The sequence below is a fragment of the Scyliorhinus canicula genome, chromosome 3 (assembly GCF_902713615.1).
Source record: "Scyliorhinus canicula chromosome 3, sScyCan1.1, whole genome shotgun sequence".
NCBI classification, from domain to species: Eukaryota; Metazoa; Chordata; class Chondrichthyes; order Carcharhiniformes; family Scyliorhinidae; genus Scyliorhinus; species Scyliorhinus canicula.
Window position 1 is genome coordinate 265,053,245 of NC_052148.1, and position 17,847 is coordinate 265,071,091.

The 17,847-nt window shown below is 47.6% G+C and overlaps 1 protein-coding gene across 1 annotated transcript in view; it reads left to right on the plus strand.

Annotated features, from left to right (window-relative positions):
- ccser1 (coiled-coil serine-rich protein 1) overlaps window positions 1-17,847 on the plus strand; it is a 1,211,351-nt gene that overhangs the window by 770,380 nt on the left and 423,124 nt on the right. Inside the window, 1 exon segment of the mRNA XM_038792749.1 lies at window positions 6,093-6,170. Coding sequence (XP_038648677.1) covers window positions 6,093-6,170 — 78 coding nt within the window.

The following is a 17,847-nucleotide window of genomic DNA, read 5'->3' on the forward strand; positions in this document are numbered from 1 at the left end:
GGTTAATGTCATATCATAATTAACCACTAGATGGAGCTAGATGCAGAGCTATATAAAGCACTGACTCACAGACTTCTGGGAGAAGGCTGGAGAGGAACAGTAAGATAAATCAGAGTACAGTTGTAGATAGAGTGTAGGGACAAATGTTAATCGAGTGTAAATTGTAGATTATTAGATTATTGTTTGCTGTAGGAGTAAGTGGTCGAGCTTTAATAAATAGTATAAATGAAAGTTAGCTTTGTTAATGAAACTAGCTTCTGTGGTCTTTGTGAACACTTTGACATCCATCCTGATAACAGAATCACAAAGAACACCACAATGGCCTTTTCTGTAATTGTACAGTTTTCTCTCTCTCTCTGCTATCTATTAGAAATCCATTGGAATCTTGCATTGGAAAGATGCAATATGCTCCATTCGACCTCTGCTTTGCACAATTGGCATATTGCCACAGCATAAGTTGCTAGCCTCAAGAGAGGATGGGAGGCGATGCGTGGGGGACAATTAATAGTTTGCTGTATCTCTGCCACAAACTTACTCTGAGGATACCTATCACTGTTGCCACAGTCTCTCCAAATGCACCCCATGTTACTTCACATAATCGCTTGTGCAGTTCTCAGCTGTGTTCACTTGGTAGCACCGTTTTTGATTCCAGAGCTGGATGCAGATTCATGTGACCCTCCAAGTGAATGACAAGCTGCAGAAACAAGGGGCAGCATGGTGGCACAGTGGCTAGCACTGCTGCCTCACAGCGCCAGCGACGCAGGTTCAATTACGGCCTTGGGTGACTGTGTGGAGTTTCTCCTCGTGTCTGCGTGGGTTTCCTCCGGGTGCTCCGGGTTCCTCTCTCAGGTCAAAGATGAGCAGGTTAGGTGGATCGGCCATGATCAATAGCCCCTTAATATCCAAGAATGTGCGGGTTAGCTTATGGAGTTACGGGGAGAGGGCGGGGTGGACGGGGGAGTGAGAGTGCTCATTCAAAGGACCAGTGCAGGCTTGATGGGCCGAATGGCCTCTTTCTGCACTGTATGGATTCTATGATTTCTATGAAGGGAGAAGAAGAATTGTTTTTCTTATACATAGCTTAAGTTCGCACTCCATTTTGTAAACATATCCCTTGGAATCACCCCACACCAATTATTATTAATTTACTAAGAAGCAAAAAAAGAGACATATATGTTCATTAAAGATTGTGTACTAATTCACTTATAATGCAACTAAAATCAATCAGGTTTTACATGTCTTTGAAAAATGTTCGCTGCTATTTTCCCCCTCTTACCTTTCACCAATTACACAATGAAAGTAAGGCTAAATACTTCATAGAATGTATGGGATGTCCTACTCCTTGATGATGCATTCCAAGTGCTTCAATTTTCCGATTCAGATTCGTTTGAAGTATTCGTGAGTTCTGAATCATTTATTTGTAGGAACGTGTCTCAATAATATATGGAGCGAAGGTGCAATATCCTTAGTCACTTTTATTGGTTTTATTACAGGTCTGAAAAAGATCCCTGCTAAAAAAAAAACCCCACTAAAACCTTAATTGGTCTGAAAGCTATATTAAACCGTCAACGGAAATGATTGTAATTCTTTGTTTCCTTGTGAGGTGATTGAAATTTTTCACAGTGTGTTATCAGAGTACAGAGTGAGTTCATTCCTTTCATGAAGCAATATTCCTTTGGACAATTAATATCACTGTGGGGACTGAGATGCATGAGAGAACTGTGACATTTGTGTCTTCTTTTTGTTTTACTTTCTACTGCTGTTTGTTCAGCAATAAGTGTGATGGAAGCTGAATGCCGCTACAAGTTTGTGGGAGGTTGAAAAATAACCCTAATTTGCAAAGACCAATTGTAGGCAACATAACTAACCATGGTGGCAAATGGATTTCAGGATTCGGCTGACTATAGTGAGTAGCTGAATAATTAATATTCTGAAAGAATAGTCGGAAGTTAGAAGTCATCTCGTCAGCAGTTCTATAATTCTGATATTCTTATTTATTGTATGATCAACATGACGGGCGTGATTTAACAAAATGGGAACAAAGTCCCCGAGCGAGCTCATTTAGCCATGTGTTTCCTGGCACTTGTAGCACCAAGAAACACGGGGCTATAAAACATGATTTGAGTTTGATAAGGGACCTCAGTGGGGAATGTGCAGCCGAGGCCGCACATCCACCCCCCGCACATCCATCCCTCCCCCCCTCCACCACCCACCCCACCCCACCTCCACCCACCCCACCTCCACCTAACCTCCACCCCACCCCACCTCGCTGAGGCCGCACATCCACCCCCCGCACATCCATCCCCCCCCCTCCACCACCCACCCCACCTCCACCCACCCCACCCCACCCACCCCACCTCCACCCCCCCCCCCCACCTCCACCCACCCCCCCTCTACCACACCCCCCCCACCTCCACCACCCCCCCCCCCCCACCTCCACCACCCCCCCCCCCACCTCCACCACCCCCCCCCCCACCTCCACCACCCCCCCCCACCTCCATCACCCCCCCCACACCTCCATCACCCCCCCCACCTCCATCACCACCCCCACCTCCCCCCCCCCCTCCACCACCCCCCCACCTCCACCACCCCCCCCACCTCCATCACCCCCCCCACCTCCACCACCCCCCCCACCTCCACCACCCCCCCACCTCCACCACCCCCCCACCTCCACCACCCCCCCCACCTCCACCACCCCCCCACCTCCACCACCCCCCCACCTCCACCACCCCCCCACCTCCACCACCCCCCCACCTCCATCACCCCCCCCCCACACCCCACATCCACCCACCCCACTCCCCACATCCACCCACCCCACACCCCACATCCACCCCACACCCCACATCCACCCAGCACACCCCACATCCACCCACCCCACCCCACATCCACCCACCCCCACCCCACATCCACCCACCCCCACCCCACATCCACCCACCCCCACCCCACATCCAGGTGGCACCAGCAGTGACAGGGTACTACCCTGCCCAAAGAGCATGCATTTGGGGTCCTCCAATCCCCTGGGAGACCCCCACGGGTGCCGTTCCATCTGAGATCAGTAATGAACAGATCTCACCTGAGGTCTCTGAGGCGAAGGGGATTGATCCCACACCTTGGGTAACTCGGGAATCTGCACATTAGCGTGAGACTAGCTGTCTTGCTTTAATATGCAGATTTGTTCAAAAATGACCCCGTCCACGATGGACGGGATGCACATCGCTGCAATCTCGCGAGGAGTTGCGGGTAGATCCTGGCTTTCGCTTGTGCAAAGGGTTTATTTCTGTTCATGTAAGGAATATTTAGAATCATAATGCAAATATATTGTACCTTAAAACATTTATACAACACATTCACTTATGGCTCTGTGGAGAAAACAGGTGTCTGGAGTTGAGAACACTGCATTTCAAAAGCACTTCATTCACTGCAAAGCAGTTTGGTGCATCCTCAGGTTAGAAAAGGTGCCCAATGCAAGTTCTTCCTTCCGTTATGCAAGTTAAACACATACATGTCTCTCTCGTGTTGTTGGTGGGCATCACAAAGTGACTAACGTTCTTGATCTTGTTTTTAAAATATTTTTTATTCTCCTTTTTCACATTTTCTCCCAAATTTACACCCAACAATAATCAGTAACAAATGTAATGTCAATCCCCATATCAATAACAACGATCCCATCCTCCCACCAAGCCCCAGACACTGGCCCACATGTTAACATAAACAAATGACAAAAAGGAATCGGGAATCACCCGTAGTCGCCATTAATACATACAGTCCCCCTCCCCCCAACCCTCCCAGCCCCCAACCCCCCAACCCTCCCAGCCCCCAAACCCCCAACCCTCCCAGCCCCCAGACCCCCAACCCTCCCAGCCCCTAACCCCCCTAATGTTCGATGTGATCCAATTCTCGAAAGCGCATAATGAATAACGCCCATGAATTGTAGAACCCCTCCATCCTTCCCCTCAGTTCAAATTTGACCTTTTCAAGAGTTAAGAAATCCATCAGGTCTCCCACCACGCCAGGGCACAGGGTGGAGAGGTTGATCTCCACCCTAACAGGATCCGCCTTCAGGCAACCAACGAGGCAAAGGCTACAACATCTGCCTCCATGCCTGTTTCCAACCCCGGCTGATCCAACACCCTGAATATGGCCTCCCGAGGGCCCAGGTCCAGTTTCACGTGCACCACCTTACAGATTACCCTAAAAACCTCCTTCCAGTAATCCTCCATTTTGGACAGGACCAAAATATAAGAACATGATTTGCGGGGCCACCCCACAATGTTCACACGCATCTTCTACCCCCTCAAAGAGCCGGCTCATCCTCGCCCTTCTAAGGTGTGCTCTATACACCACCTTCAGCGGTATCAGCCCCAACCTCACGCACAAGGTGCAGGCGTTCACCCTCCGGAGCACCTCACACCAGAACCCCTCCTCCATACTCTCTCTCAACTCTTCCTCCCACTTTGCCTTGATCCTTTCTAGCGGCGCCTTCTCCTCCTCCAAAATAGCCCCGTAAACCGCCGATACTACCCCCTTCTCCAGTCCCCCTGTCGTCAGCACCTCCTCCAGCAGTGTGGAAGCCGGCTCTACTGGGAAGCTCGGTATCTCCTTTCTGGCAAAGTCTCAAACCTGCATGTATCTAAATATTTCCCCCTGCTCCAGCCCATACTTCGCTCCCAGCTCCTTGAATCCCGCAAAACGACCCCCAAGAAATAAATATTTTAGTGTTCTAATTCCTTTATTCTCCCATCTCCGATAATTTCATCCCATTTCCCTGGCTCAAATCTGTGGTTCCCCTGAATCGGCATTTCCCTTGACCCTGCCCCCAACCCGAAGTGCTGTTGAAACTGCCTCCAAATTCTCAACGAAGCTATTACTATCGGACTCCCTTAACCCCCCGCCCCCGGGGCCGTCGGGAGCGGCACTGTCGCTAGCGCCTTCAATCCCGACCCTCTACCCAAACTCTCCTCCATTGTAACCCATTTGGAGTCAACCCCTCTCACCCAGCTCCGTAGCTTCTCCACATTCGCCGCCCAGTAATAATACATCAGGTTCGGAAGACCCAAACCCTCTGCCTGGCTTCCTCTCTGTAGCAGCACGGTTTTAATTCTGGCTACCTTCCCTCCCCATATGAACGAAGTAATCATCCCTTCAATCTCTCTAATAAATGCCTTTGCCAGGAAAATCGGCAGGCATTGAAAAATAAACAGGAATCGCGGTAGCACATTCATTTTAACCGCCTGAACCCGACCCGCCAATGACAGAAGGAGACCATGCCACGTTGCCAGATCAAACTAGATCCCCACAAAGCTAGAAATGTTGTACCTACGGAGCCCCCCCCCCCCCAACTCCCGGGCAACCTGCACCCCCAGATACCTAAAGTGAGTCCCTGCCCTACGGAATGGCAGCCCCACCACCCCTGCCCCCACCCCCGGCCGAGACACCACAAAATATTCACTCTTCTCTAGATTTAGTTTATATCCTGAGAAAGACCCAAACACCCGAAGCAACTCCAGTATTCCCCCTATTGACATACTTGGTACTGACACGTATAATAACAAGTCATCGGCATATAAGGACACCCTGTGCTCTATTTCCCCCCCCCCCCCACACTTTTCCTTTTCCATTCCCTCAAACCTCTTAATACGACGGCCAATGGCTCAATCGCGAGTGCAAACAGTAGGATATTCTTGATCTTTTGACGAAGTTTGGCGGTTTGGAAATGAGGCATCCGAAACGTGATGCACAAAAGACGATGGGTGTGCTTTAGGCACAAGACTTATTTGTGTATTTTACCGATGTTTGTTGTTCAACCGTTAGTGAACATGCCTTCAGTTGCGGAGGCGCCAAGCCCTGGAATTCCATTCCGTCGTCCTCGCCAGCTCTCGCCCTCCCCCATTAATGTCGCCCTGAAAGCTACCTATTTGATCAAGTGTTTCGTCACCTGACTAAATACCTTCTCACGCGGTTTGGTGTCAAAATTCCGTTTGACCTCCTCTGTTTGGTGCAGATTGTACGCTGTTAAAGGCACGGCAAGAATGAGCCAGAGGGAGATGAGAGTGTGGTTGCACGCAGTAAGCAATTTTCAATTTCTGTCCCAGGATCACAGTCAAAGTGTGCAAAGGGCGCATTCCTCGCAGGCAGACAAGTCCACGCAGACAGAGTTCCTCGGTCACGACGTGAGTAATTGTTTGTTTGTTTGCTCTACTTTCTTTCTTTACAGTTGTTTACATCATGCCTGCCCTATTTACATGTGCTGCTTGTTGCTTCCATGCTTATGTTTAATAGGGTGTTCAGAAATAACACCAGTCTTTTTGTTCCTCTGTGGTTCCAGTCTCTTGTTCCAGAATGAGATAATTACAGATCAGCGTATATAACAGCCATACATTAAGTGCATTTAATTACTTGCCCCAAAAAACAGCTCCCATAAATTCCCTGCAATGAGTTAAGAGGAAATAAAATGCAATCAATAAATATGTCTTGCCACAGGAAAACCGCGGAGCATAAAATGTCAAAACGCGAAAAAGTTAAACGAGGGTGTTCCAAATACGATCACAAAATCGCAGAAAAAGGGTCAGTTCGCTAGTGTATTGTGGTGTGAACTGATACCAGCAGCCTGTGTTCAATCCCCACACTGGCTGTGGTAAATCATCGAGGGCTGGCATTGTTCCACATTGAAGATAAGTGACCATTCCAGCAATGAATGCTGTTCAGTTGTCGCAAGGGTTATGCATCAAGATTGGTTCAGGTTTGAAGGGCTGACAGCAAATCAAACTGTAAAGAAACCATTGCCATTTCCGAAGATATTTGTTCCTCTTGCTGGGTGCCAGACCGTGACTAGTCTCTCTCTCTCTTTCAATTTTTTAACGTTGTCAGAATAGCGCAAAGGAAACACAAAGAAAAGCCATTGACTCGTAACTGGTCAAAATAGCATCTGAGACATTGGCAAGTTGCATTGACGAGTGTCCATGGGAAGTGAAGCTGATGTGTAAGAAATGTCTATCATTAATTTGCCAAAAAAGATATTACTGTATACCTCGCCAGCTGTGTTTTGTTTTTAGATTCTGTCAGTAACTGCAGCTGCAACACAAACAACTCATCTTCCAAAGTCATTATGCGGAATGCTCCATTAAGTCAAGGCAACCCCAATATCAGTGCCTTGCTGTGAAAATAGGGATGCAAATTTGGGATTGTCACACAGTTAATTACAATTAGAAATGGAAATTTAACTAACTCTGTATGCTTGAAGGAACAATGCATAGAATATAAAACAGGGGAATGCTAGAAATAGATAGTTGTGCTAAAATTTAGGTCTGAACTGCATCCAATGATAAATGTGGACAGCCCCATCCTGGAACTCTCTAACTTTTTGATTTCATTTAATCTTTGATAAATCTTACCGAGATCATAACCATTGCTTTGTGTTCTGAGCGGGAAGTGATTGATCAAAAACAGTTCTATGATATTTTTGAGTAAGTTTCAATTGTTAACGATGCTAATTAACCAGCCTAAAGAGCGAGGCTTTCCAGAGGAACTGGTTGCTCTTCGGAACTGCCTGTTCCTATAAAGTATCGTTTTTAAGCTGAATCTAGACCTTGGTTTTCCTGAGTACAGCCTGCCTGCTGTATGGAATGTTTATATCCGACATTTACAGGCCTAAAATGCTTTTATCATTATCAAAGGACCCAGGACTGATATTGATGGATTGTATGTGACTTTGAAATTTGTAAGATTTCAGAGAAAGCCACTCTGTTACTATGCTGTCAACTCTGCAGGGCAACAGGCAATCAACCTTCTGAGAGTAGTTTAAGTCCTCTGCATCTAGTCCAAATTCTGAAAGAACTCGGAATCAGGAAAAATATGCAGATTGCAGTTTGTGGAGTAATTTGATTGCCATGGGATGAGGATGCAGAATAACACTGGAGACCTTGGGCTGATTCTCCGCCCCTCCGCATTTCTGCCCCCACCCGCCGGTGGGATTCTCTGTTATGCCGGTCGGTCAATTGGGTTTCCCATTGTGGGGCAGCCCCACAGCGTAGGGGAACCCCCGGGCGCCGGCAAAACGGAGAATCCCGATGGTGGAGAATCCCGCCCCTCGTGTTTCCAAATGCAATCTCAACACACGGTGTACAAATGATCCTGTTGCTGTTCCACGAGGGAGGCCACCTTTGTGGATAACACTCTCCTCCTTCTCTGTCACCACCCTTCCTCAAACCCATGGCTGGGGCTAGATTCACCGAGCCTCCGCGCGAAACTGACCGAGTTCCCGACGGCGTGATTCTAACCACCTATCGGCCGTCGGGAATGTTGGGTGGCGGCTGTGGATTCAGGTGGGGGGCAGGGGGATCGTTCACCGGTGGGGGGCCTCATGGACAGCCAGGGGAGAGATCAGGCATCGCGGACCGTGGGCATGCGCGATACCGGGGGGGGGGGTGACATTTATGGTGCCTCTCCGCGGTCCGAGTCCGCCTAGTCCCACAGGGCACTCGCCGTAGGCCACCGCCGTGCGCATGTGCGGACTCCCAACTGGAAGTGCGGGGCCCCATATCCGCAGCCAGAGCTGCGAGAAGCACTCCGGGGCCCTGCAGTCAGCTGTGTGACTGACCGTGTGACATTGGTTCGTCGAGGAGCCAGAACTGCTTCCAACAAAACATCAGTGAGACCACAGTCATCCCGTTTTGTCCACAACAGAGATTCCGTGATCCTTTCCAATTTTTCACTCAGCTGACATTCAACAATGTGCAGCCGCCTTGGTGTCCGATTTCATTCGAAGCACCCAAATCTAGTCTACCATCAACTTTTCCTCAACCGATGCTCACCTCTACCTCCAATCTCCTATCATCTGGGAAACCTTCACCATTGTTTTTGTCAGTTCCAGATTTGATGGGCAGAATTCTTCCAGGCCTCTGCCAGCTGGTTTAATGGAAGGCTTGGGGTTGGGGGGGGGGGGTAAGAATAGGCAGGATGCCCAGAAATAGGTTTTACACTGTCGTCAATTTCCAGCAGGATCTTCTGCTGGTGCCCGCCACGGGCAGGTCGGGAAACACGCTGGAAATTGGCGTGAAACACATTTATTTACATCCCGTTAATGTGATGCAGACGAAGGCCCGACCACCCACATATGATTGAGTTGGAAAACATGCTGATGTGAAATCACCGACATGCAATTTTCCATGGCTTTGCTGGCATGAAAAACATTTGCAACAGTGTGACATGCAGATGTTGGGACTCGCCTGTACAATACCTGGGGTTGCCTCTGGAGTTCAGGGCGGAGGCCGCCGTTGACTCTGGAATACCACAACAGCGGGATGGGGAGAGCATCAGGTGGATCTTCCAGATTTGGTGTAGTGGAGGGGATCGTCCATCCTCTGGCCTCGGAATGTTCCTGGAGCTCCATCCTCTTTCTCAGTGGGTTCAGTCGATCCTGGAGATCCACCCTCATTTTCAGAGGGTTCATCTTCTTTCATCAATGGCAAAAATATTAAAGTTGCCGTAGTCCCAGATGACCATAGGCTGCTTTCTGCTTTGAGAAGGAGGGGGAAAGGTGACTGGTGGTGATTTGACCTGAGGATCACCACACCTCGGGCAAAGGGCAAGGTTGAGAAGGTGGGGCCTTCATGAATAAGCTCAGCCGATACGGGAATTGAACCTGAGTTGTTGGCCACGCTCTGCATCACAAACTAGCTGTCCAGCCAAGTGAGCTATAGTGGGTCAGTGATGTTGGACACCTTTTCAATATGGCGCCCAATAGGGCAGCAGATGACACACTATCCAGATATGACAGCGGGCTTGCGCCACCGGGCCTGCCCCACCATGGAGTACAGCGCAAATCCCAGCTGCATAATTAATTAGGTCGGGGCTGAAGGATTTGGCGTGTTTGCCAGCTGGCCAACCTCTCCCACACACACACACACACACACCCGCCACAGGGCTTAGTCCCAGACTTGGAGAATTCCGCCCGATATCTATGGAAGTATTCTTGCTAAACATGTTTGCAAAATTCCCAATAGCAACTCCAATGCATTCAAAACAACTCCATTAACATCCTATACCACACAATATCCTAATTAGTTATTGCCTCTCTCCTTAATATGAATCTTTAATCTTGTCCTCAGTCATTTAACCTCAACTCTGCTCACGTATCCTGTACTGCCTCCGAGAGCTATTTGCCCCAACGTACCTTAACAAACCGAAATGTTCTGGTAAATTAAAAGTTACATATAATTGTATAGCTATTATTGTTCCTGGGTCACAGCCGCTACGTGGGATAGTCCCATAAGGTGACACTACTTGCAGGAACTAATCTCACCTCACTTGCTGATCGAGTCCAATTGTTTAACCTCGCTCACATTCCTGATACGAGCTTTGCAGATGACAAAAAGGAAAGCAAACAGTACAATGGGAGTGTGAAGGGCAAAAAACATATTTGGCTGTCATGTTCTGTAAGCTATGTTCATTCTTGGTTTCAAACACACATATTGCATTAATCCCCAGCTTGAAATGGCCAATGTTTTAATGTGCAGTGTAAATTGTTAGAGAGGTCTACTGGACAACGTTGTGCAGTGATGTGATAATAAGCTAGGCTGGTGGCGCTGGTAGTCAGCAGATTGATTATCAGGCATATTTCTCATCAGATTGTGATGATAGCCTTATACTACGATCAAAGCATAATTTAGATCTGCAGTGTCCATCAATAAATGTTCCCATGGACCAATAATAACATTGGTGCCGTAATTATAGAACAGCGCTTTAACAGTCAGTAACTCACTCCAACTGCGGTGGGAAAAGGTTTGATCAATCAGAAAGCAATCTCAGGTTTCTCAGTTTACATCTTCTTACCTTGATCGAATATTTTTCATCGAGCTGGAGGGTTTAACAGATGTAGCCTTTCTCCATTGCTTTTTTTTTTGTTATGTGGAGAGACTAAATCAGTTGGAATTGTTCTCCTTAGAGAGGAGCCGGTGAAAGGAAAATGATAACGGGTTTTTGCCAGAGTGTGGATGGAGACTTAGTTCCCACAGGCATCAAGGTGGAAAATCAGGCATGAAGGTAATTCGCTGAAGAATCAGAGGAGAATTTCTTTTCCAGCAGTGAATTTTACGGAGCAGCAGACGGCACTGCACTGAAAAGGTGGTGGAAGAATATCAATGTTAACTTTCAAAAGAGAAATGGGGGAATACTGGGAGAAGCAACGTTTGCAGGGCCACGAGGAAGAACGAACCGAGGGGGATAAATGTTAAAGCTCTTCCAAACAGCTGACATGGGCACGATGGGCTGAATGGCCTCTTTTTGTGCTGTTGCTGGGTGCTGAATTTTGACCCAGTGACAAAGAAGGAGGAGTGATATATATCCAAATCAGGACAGCATGTGACCCGGAGGGCAAACTGGAGCTGATGGTGTTCCCAAGCACCGGGCGCCCCTGTCCTTCTAGGCGGAGGCTGCAGTTGGCGAATTAAATGATTTCACGGGCAGATGGTGCCATGAATGTCATGTTGTTACATCGGTGTAGCCATTTGGGTATCCACGCAAAAACAGACGTGTAATTAGCTGACTAACTTTGGATAATGGTCTCTACAGTGACAGCATAATAAGAAATCTATTCCAATTCTCTTTCTGCACCTTTCACCCGTTTCCATAGCTAGTAATTCCTGGAATTGGTTGCTAGTCTGTTGTCAGGGATGTATAGCTTGATGGGCACCATTCCACATCAAGTGTAGCTGACCAGGAATCTTTCCCGCGCTTACCTCCAGCCATTGGCCTGTTGGAAGGATTTACAGGTTGACACACTTGACCTGTTTGACCATGTTATGAACGCACCTTCTTTGCCATGAGTGTGAGGTTCTGCCCTTGGGAGGCATAAACTATTTTCTAAATGGGAAAAGGCTTAGGAAATAAGAAGCACAAGGGGACTTAAGAGTCCAAGTTCAAGTTTCTCTTAAGATTAATGCGCAGGTTCAGTCGGCATTTAGGAAGGCAAATGCGATGTTAGCATTCATGTCGAGAGGGCTAGATGCAAGACCAGGGATGTGTTTCTGAGGCTGTATAAGGCTCTGGTCAGACCCCATTTGAAGTATTGTGAGCAGTTTTAGGCCCTGCATCTCGGGAAGCATGTGCTGGCCTTCAAAAGGGTCCAGAGGAGGTTCATAAGAATGATCCCTGGAATGAAGAGCTAACAGATGAGGAGTGATTGAGGACTCTGGGTCTGTACTCGTTGGAAATTAGAAAGATGGGAGGGGATCTTATTGAAACTCTTATTGGAATCCCATTGACAACGGCGGGATCAAAAATCTCACTGCCGGTGAAGGGTCACTTCCAAAAACACATTTTGTGGGTGGTGGTGGTGGGGGGGGGGGGGGGGGGGGGGCAAAATCCTGCCCCACTTTTCTTCCCTGCACTTGACCGAACTGTGAAACATGTTATTTCAGTTTAATTGTTGTTAATGGAGCTCTCATACTAAAAACAAAACATAAGCCGTTAATTTCTGTGGCCAGAAAGTTCAATAACCAATTAGTCGGATCACTTCAGTGGTCATGACATCTCTTACTTGTTGGGACTCCTGAGGGAATTAATGTTCTCTCTGCTCTTATTACCTGGGCAAAGCCAGCCACTGTGATGTTGTTGTTATTGAAGGAAAGGTCAGAAAGTCAGACGCTAAGATGATACAGTAACTAGGGGGTGGGGAGCAAAGGTCATCCTGGATCATAGTAAATCGGCAGCCCCTTTAATGTTTCGCCTGACTCACGCTCATTTATCTCAAGCTGCTATTAAAATCAAATTTAATCACTGTGGGCGCGCAGATGAAATAAAATACAGAGCGACCTGCATTTATAAAGCTCTTTCTCTGAACACTGGAGGTCCCAAAATACTTTACAATCAATTAAGGACTTTTGAAGCCTTGCCACTGTTGTGATGCAGGAACTGCAACAGTTGATTTGAGCACAGCAAGCTCCCACAAACATCAGAGCAATAATGCCCAGATAATCTGTTTCTGATGATGCCAATTGAGAGACAATATTGGCCAGGACACAGGTAAATTCCCCGATTCTTCACTTAAAAAATGCCATGGGGCAATTTATGTCCAGCTCCCATCAGGCAAAGGGGGCATATAGTTTCATGCCTCATCTGAAAGCCGGCACCTCCAACAGTGCACGAGTTCCTCTGGAGGGTTGGCCTCGATCTTTGTACACAGTTGCCGGAGTGGAACTTGAAAGCCTGAACCTTGTGAAGCCAGTCTGTGACCAACCAAACCATGGCTGGCACAGGTATTTTAGCATGAGGCAGAGGTCCTGGAAACTTTTGGCTATCTTCTATGCAGAGTGCCAAAACCAGAAGCACACAAAACAGGGTGGTAGGAATTAAACCCATTCAAATGATCACAAAATAAATTATTTTATGAAATAAGTGTTTTTGTCATTAGAGACTTTGCACACCTTCAGGATAATTCGGCCATTATTGTCTCTTTAAGTGATTCCAATGAAATACAGCACTCAGGCATTTTGTTATATATTCTTGAGATACTTACCTTTTTTAATGCTTTCATGGGATGTGGGCATTGCTGGTTATGCCAGTATTTATTGCCCATTATTATGGATTTAGGGAACACCAAAGTTTATTATGGAGTTCACCTGACCCACAACTTTTAATAGATTTTGGTTATGGGGAGCACAAGGGCCCACTTTACAGGTGTGAAGCAACAGAAATCTAAAGTATTTTTAAACAAACAAGGTTTATTCTATGAATCCAGTTAACATGTTATAAACGCACAGAAACATCTTATCAACTACCAACAATGATACCCCCCCCCCCCCAAAGATACATTACTCTATAGGTAACCCTTAGTAACTTTCCTTCACCCCCCCCCCCCAAATATACATTACTCTATAGGTAACCCTTAGTAACTTTCCTAACAACATCCATAAATCAAAGACACTTTTTAACAAAGACAGTAGGTTTGAATTCCTTACAGAAACAGGTATTACTTTGAAATCATCAAGTGATCTGGGGACATTCTTTATTAGGCAGAGAGACAGACCAAAATACACCTCCTTGGTATTCCTAAAACTCAGAGCCAAAAACAGCTTCCAGCTCAAAACGAAAGTACAAAGCAGAGACAGAGCCCAGCTCCACCCACACACTAACATCACTGCAGCCACTTGAGAAGACAAACATTTCTTAAAGTGACATTCTCATGACACCATCCTGACCCACCTTCTTGAACCGCTGCAGTGCATGTGGTGTAGGTACACCCACACTGTTTTTCGGGTCGAGTTCCAGTATTTTTATCCAGCGTCAGCAAGTCAGGATGGGGCATGTCTTGGAAGTGAGCTTGCAGGTTGTGACGTTCCCATGATCTGCTGCCCTTGCCCTTTTAGGTGGTACAGCTGGTTGTGGCTTGGAAGGTGCAGTCAAAGGAGGTTTAGTGAGTTGCTGCAGTGATTTGATTTGATTTTGATTTGATTTGATTTCCTGTCACGTGTACTGAAGTACAGTGAAAAGTATTTTTCTGCGGCCGAGGGAATGTACACAGTACGTACATAGTAGACAAAAAATATTAATCGACAGAGTACATTGACAAATGTTACATTGACAAATAGTGATTGGTTATATTGCAGAACAAGAGGCTAAACAAAGCAAATACATGAGCAAGAGCAGCATAGGGCGTTGTGAATAGTGTTCTTAAAAGGAACAGATCAGTCCGAGGGGGAGTCGTTGAGGAGTCTAGTAGCTGTGGGGAAGAAGCTGTTCCTATGTCTGGACGTGAGGGTCTTCAGACTTCTGTACCTTCTGCCTGATGGAAGGGTCTGGAAGAAGGCAAAGCCTGGGTTGGAGAGGTCTGTGATAATACTATCTGCCTTCCTGAGGCAGTGGGAGGTGTATACAGAATCAATGTGAGGATGACAAGCTTGTGCATCTTGTGGTTAGTACATGCTGCTACCACTGTGCATTAATGATGGAGGGAGTGAACTTTTAAGGTGGTAGAAGTGGTGCCAATCAAGCAGGTTGATTTGTCCTGGGTGGTGCCAAGTCCCTTGAGTGTTCGAGCTGCACTCATCCAGGCAAATGGAGAGTATTCCATCAAACCCCTGACTTGTGCTTTGTAGGTGGTAGTTGAGTTTGGAGTTGAGTTATCCACCACAAGATTCCCAACCTCTTTGGCCTTGTAGTCACCATATCTATAAGGATGGGGTGGTCCTGTTCAGTTTCTGGTCAATGGTAACCCTTGTGACGTTGACTGCCTTCCCTGCCAACAGCCCCTCCTCGTAATCAAAACCTCCTTTGCCCAGTCTGCCACTAGAGGGTGCCATCATTCAGCTGATGGCCTCCTCACCCTGTGGGAGTGCGGCTGGTGGTTGACCAAATTGTCCTCCTGCCTCCTCTTCCTGTCCAGCCCCTTCCTATCACTGTTCCCATCACTGGAACACCGTCTAGCGGCAGATCTGTCGCCGCTCCCCCTGATTTTATGGCCCACCTGCATTGTTCCTAGTCTGTGTGTATGATCCTCTTCATAAAGTGATAGAATGGTTGCAGCACACAAGAAGGCAGTGACTGTGCTGGATCTTGGCGGGAGCAATTCACACAGTCCCACCTCCCTGGAAAAGTTCTTTCTTCACAGAATTATGTAATTATCTTTTCAAGGCCTCGATTTAATCTGCCTCCACCAGCCTCTCAGGCAGTGCCTTCCACATGCTACGTGAAAAAGGTGTCCCTCATGTCGCTGTTGTTTTCTTTGCCAATCGCCTTAAACTGGTCTTTTTTGGTTCTTATCCCTTCCAGCGAAGAACGATGTGAGAAAGATTCGTGTGGAGCACTTTTTTTCCTGTTAATTCATGGGATGTGGGCGTCGCTGGCTGGGCCGCTATTTAGCGCCCATCCCTATTTGGCTTTGAACTGAATGAATTTCAGAGAGCATTTTAAGAGTCAACCACGTTTACTGGGAGGGATGGAGTCACATGTAGGCCAGGCCAGATGAGGGTGATGGCAAATTTCCTTCCCCAAAACACAATTGGCATTAAACGTTTAATTTTTATTGAATTCCACCATCTGCCGTGACGGGATTTGAACCAGAGTCCTCATAGCATTACCTCACGTCTCTGGATTACTAGTCCACCGACAATACCATGATGCCACTGCATAAACACTAGCATGGGCTGGTTGGACTGAATGGCCTGCCTTTGTGCTATCAGTACTACGGGCCAGATTCTCAGATTCTGAGGCTAAGTGAGAGGACTCGTGGCGTTTTCCGTGGAAAAAAATCAGCGGCGCCCTCTCACTGATGCTGCGACTGGTTGGTGGTTAGCAGCCACGCCACATAAAACACCCGGCCTCCACGAAACAAATGGGCGGAGAATTACCGGGTCCATGCTGCCGCATGCGCGCAAAGGCGACCTGCAGTGGTTGCGCCGTACAACATGGTGCCGGCTGTGCGCGGACCTGTCCTGCCAGATAGTGCCCCCCTCGACACCCCCTGGCCACCCCCCGGCCTGTCCTCCCAGCAGCACAGCTCCAGTCCGACTGTGGCGACGCTGGACACGGTCTGCAGCCGTCATGCCAGGTTCCCGCACGGCTGGGACTACACGTCCTCCACGCCACTGTGAACCCGGCCCATCGGGGGCGGAGCATTGGGGGAGGGCTTTCAGGTGGCGCCCTGAAGCCGTACCAATGGTGTGCGGCGCATGCCGCAATGATTTTGGGGGGGGGCGTAGCATGTGAAACCTGCGTAATCCTGGCCCCGATTCCGTCATAAAAATAAATTCTCCGCCCGATCGCCGATTACAAAATCACCGTCGGGAAACAGAGAATATCGGACGATGTAACTGAGCTACGGCTGACACTGTTTCTGTTAATTCTGGGCAGTGGAATTTTCCGTGCAGGTGCCAAACCTCCTCCCCGTTAATATTGAGCAGAAGTGACTAGCTAATAGTGATTAGCAGAACTGATCTATTCAAGAAATTGTGCTTGGTTATAATCCTTATCATTGCAGATTAAAGGTACATTCGGATTGTCATTAACCTAGCTTTGTATGTTTTCTTTGAGCATTGATTCAGAAGTTTAAACTGCTGCGTGATTGCATGGAATGTAATTAGAAAAGAAAATCTGTCTGCCTGTTGGAAGTCTGCCTCCGAATATTTATGGAATTAATATTATAAAGCTTTCCTGGCTGCTCTGTATTATTCAAAGATTAGTTCTACAATTGTGCCTTTAAACAGACTTTGATTGTTAAAACCTGCAGTGGATTAATCATCACTCTTGGTTCAGTTTGCCTGATTTATGAGACACAAAAGGCATTTGCTATCCCCCCCCCCCCCTTTCAGGGAATAGTCAAGCAAGGCTGAGAAATTTGATGAGAGTGAGGTGTTAGGGATTGAGCCATCTTTGCGAAGAGTAACCGATGCGGCATTTAAACTGAACCCAAAGGGATGCTTAATCCGTGACTGATAATGCTGCAGATTATTTACAAACACAGATGTTAATTTGCAATCGGGTGTGCTTTAGGGAGAAGAGGGCCGGCTGTCTTCCTGCGGCGACAGGAACGTTTTAGACCATCACAGAAATTTAAATTATGACGGTGGATTATCGCACCGAGACAGACGTGAACGTTGGTGGTGGGTGGCTTTGCCACAGGGTCCCCTGCTTTAAGTCCCACCCCCGGGACCTGAGCACATAAAATCAAGGCTGACACTCCAGTGCTGTTCTCAAGAAGCACTGCACTGTCAGAGGCGCTGCCTGTGAAACCGAGGCCCATCCACCTGCTGGGGTGGACATAACACATCCCATTGAAGAAGTGGGCAGCAGGGTAGTGCAGTGTTTAGTACAGTTGCTTCACAGCACCAGGGTCCCAGGTTCGATTCCCGGCTT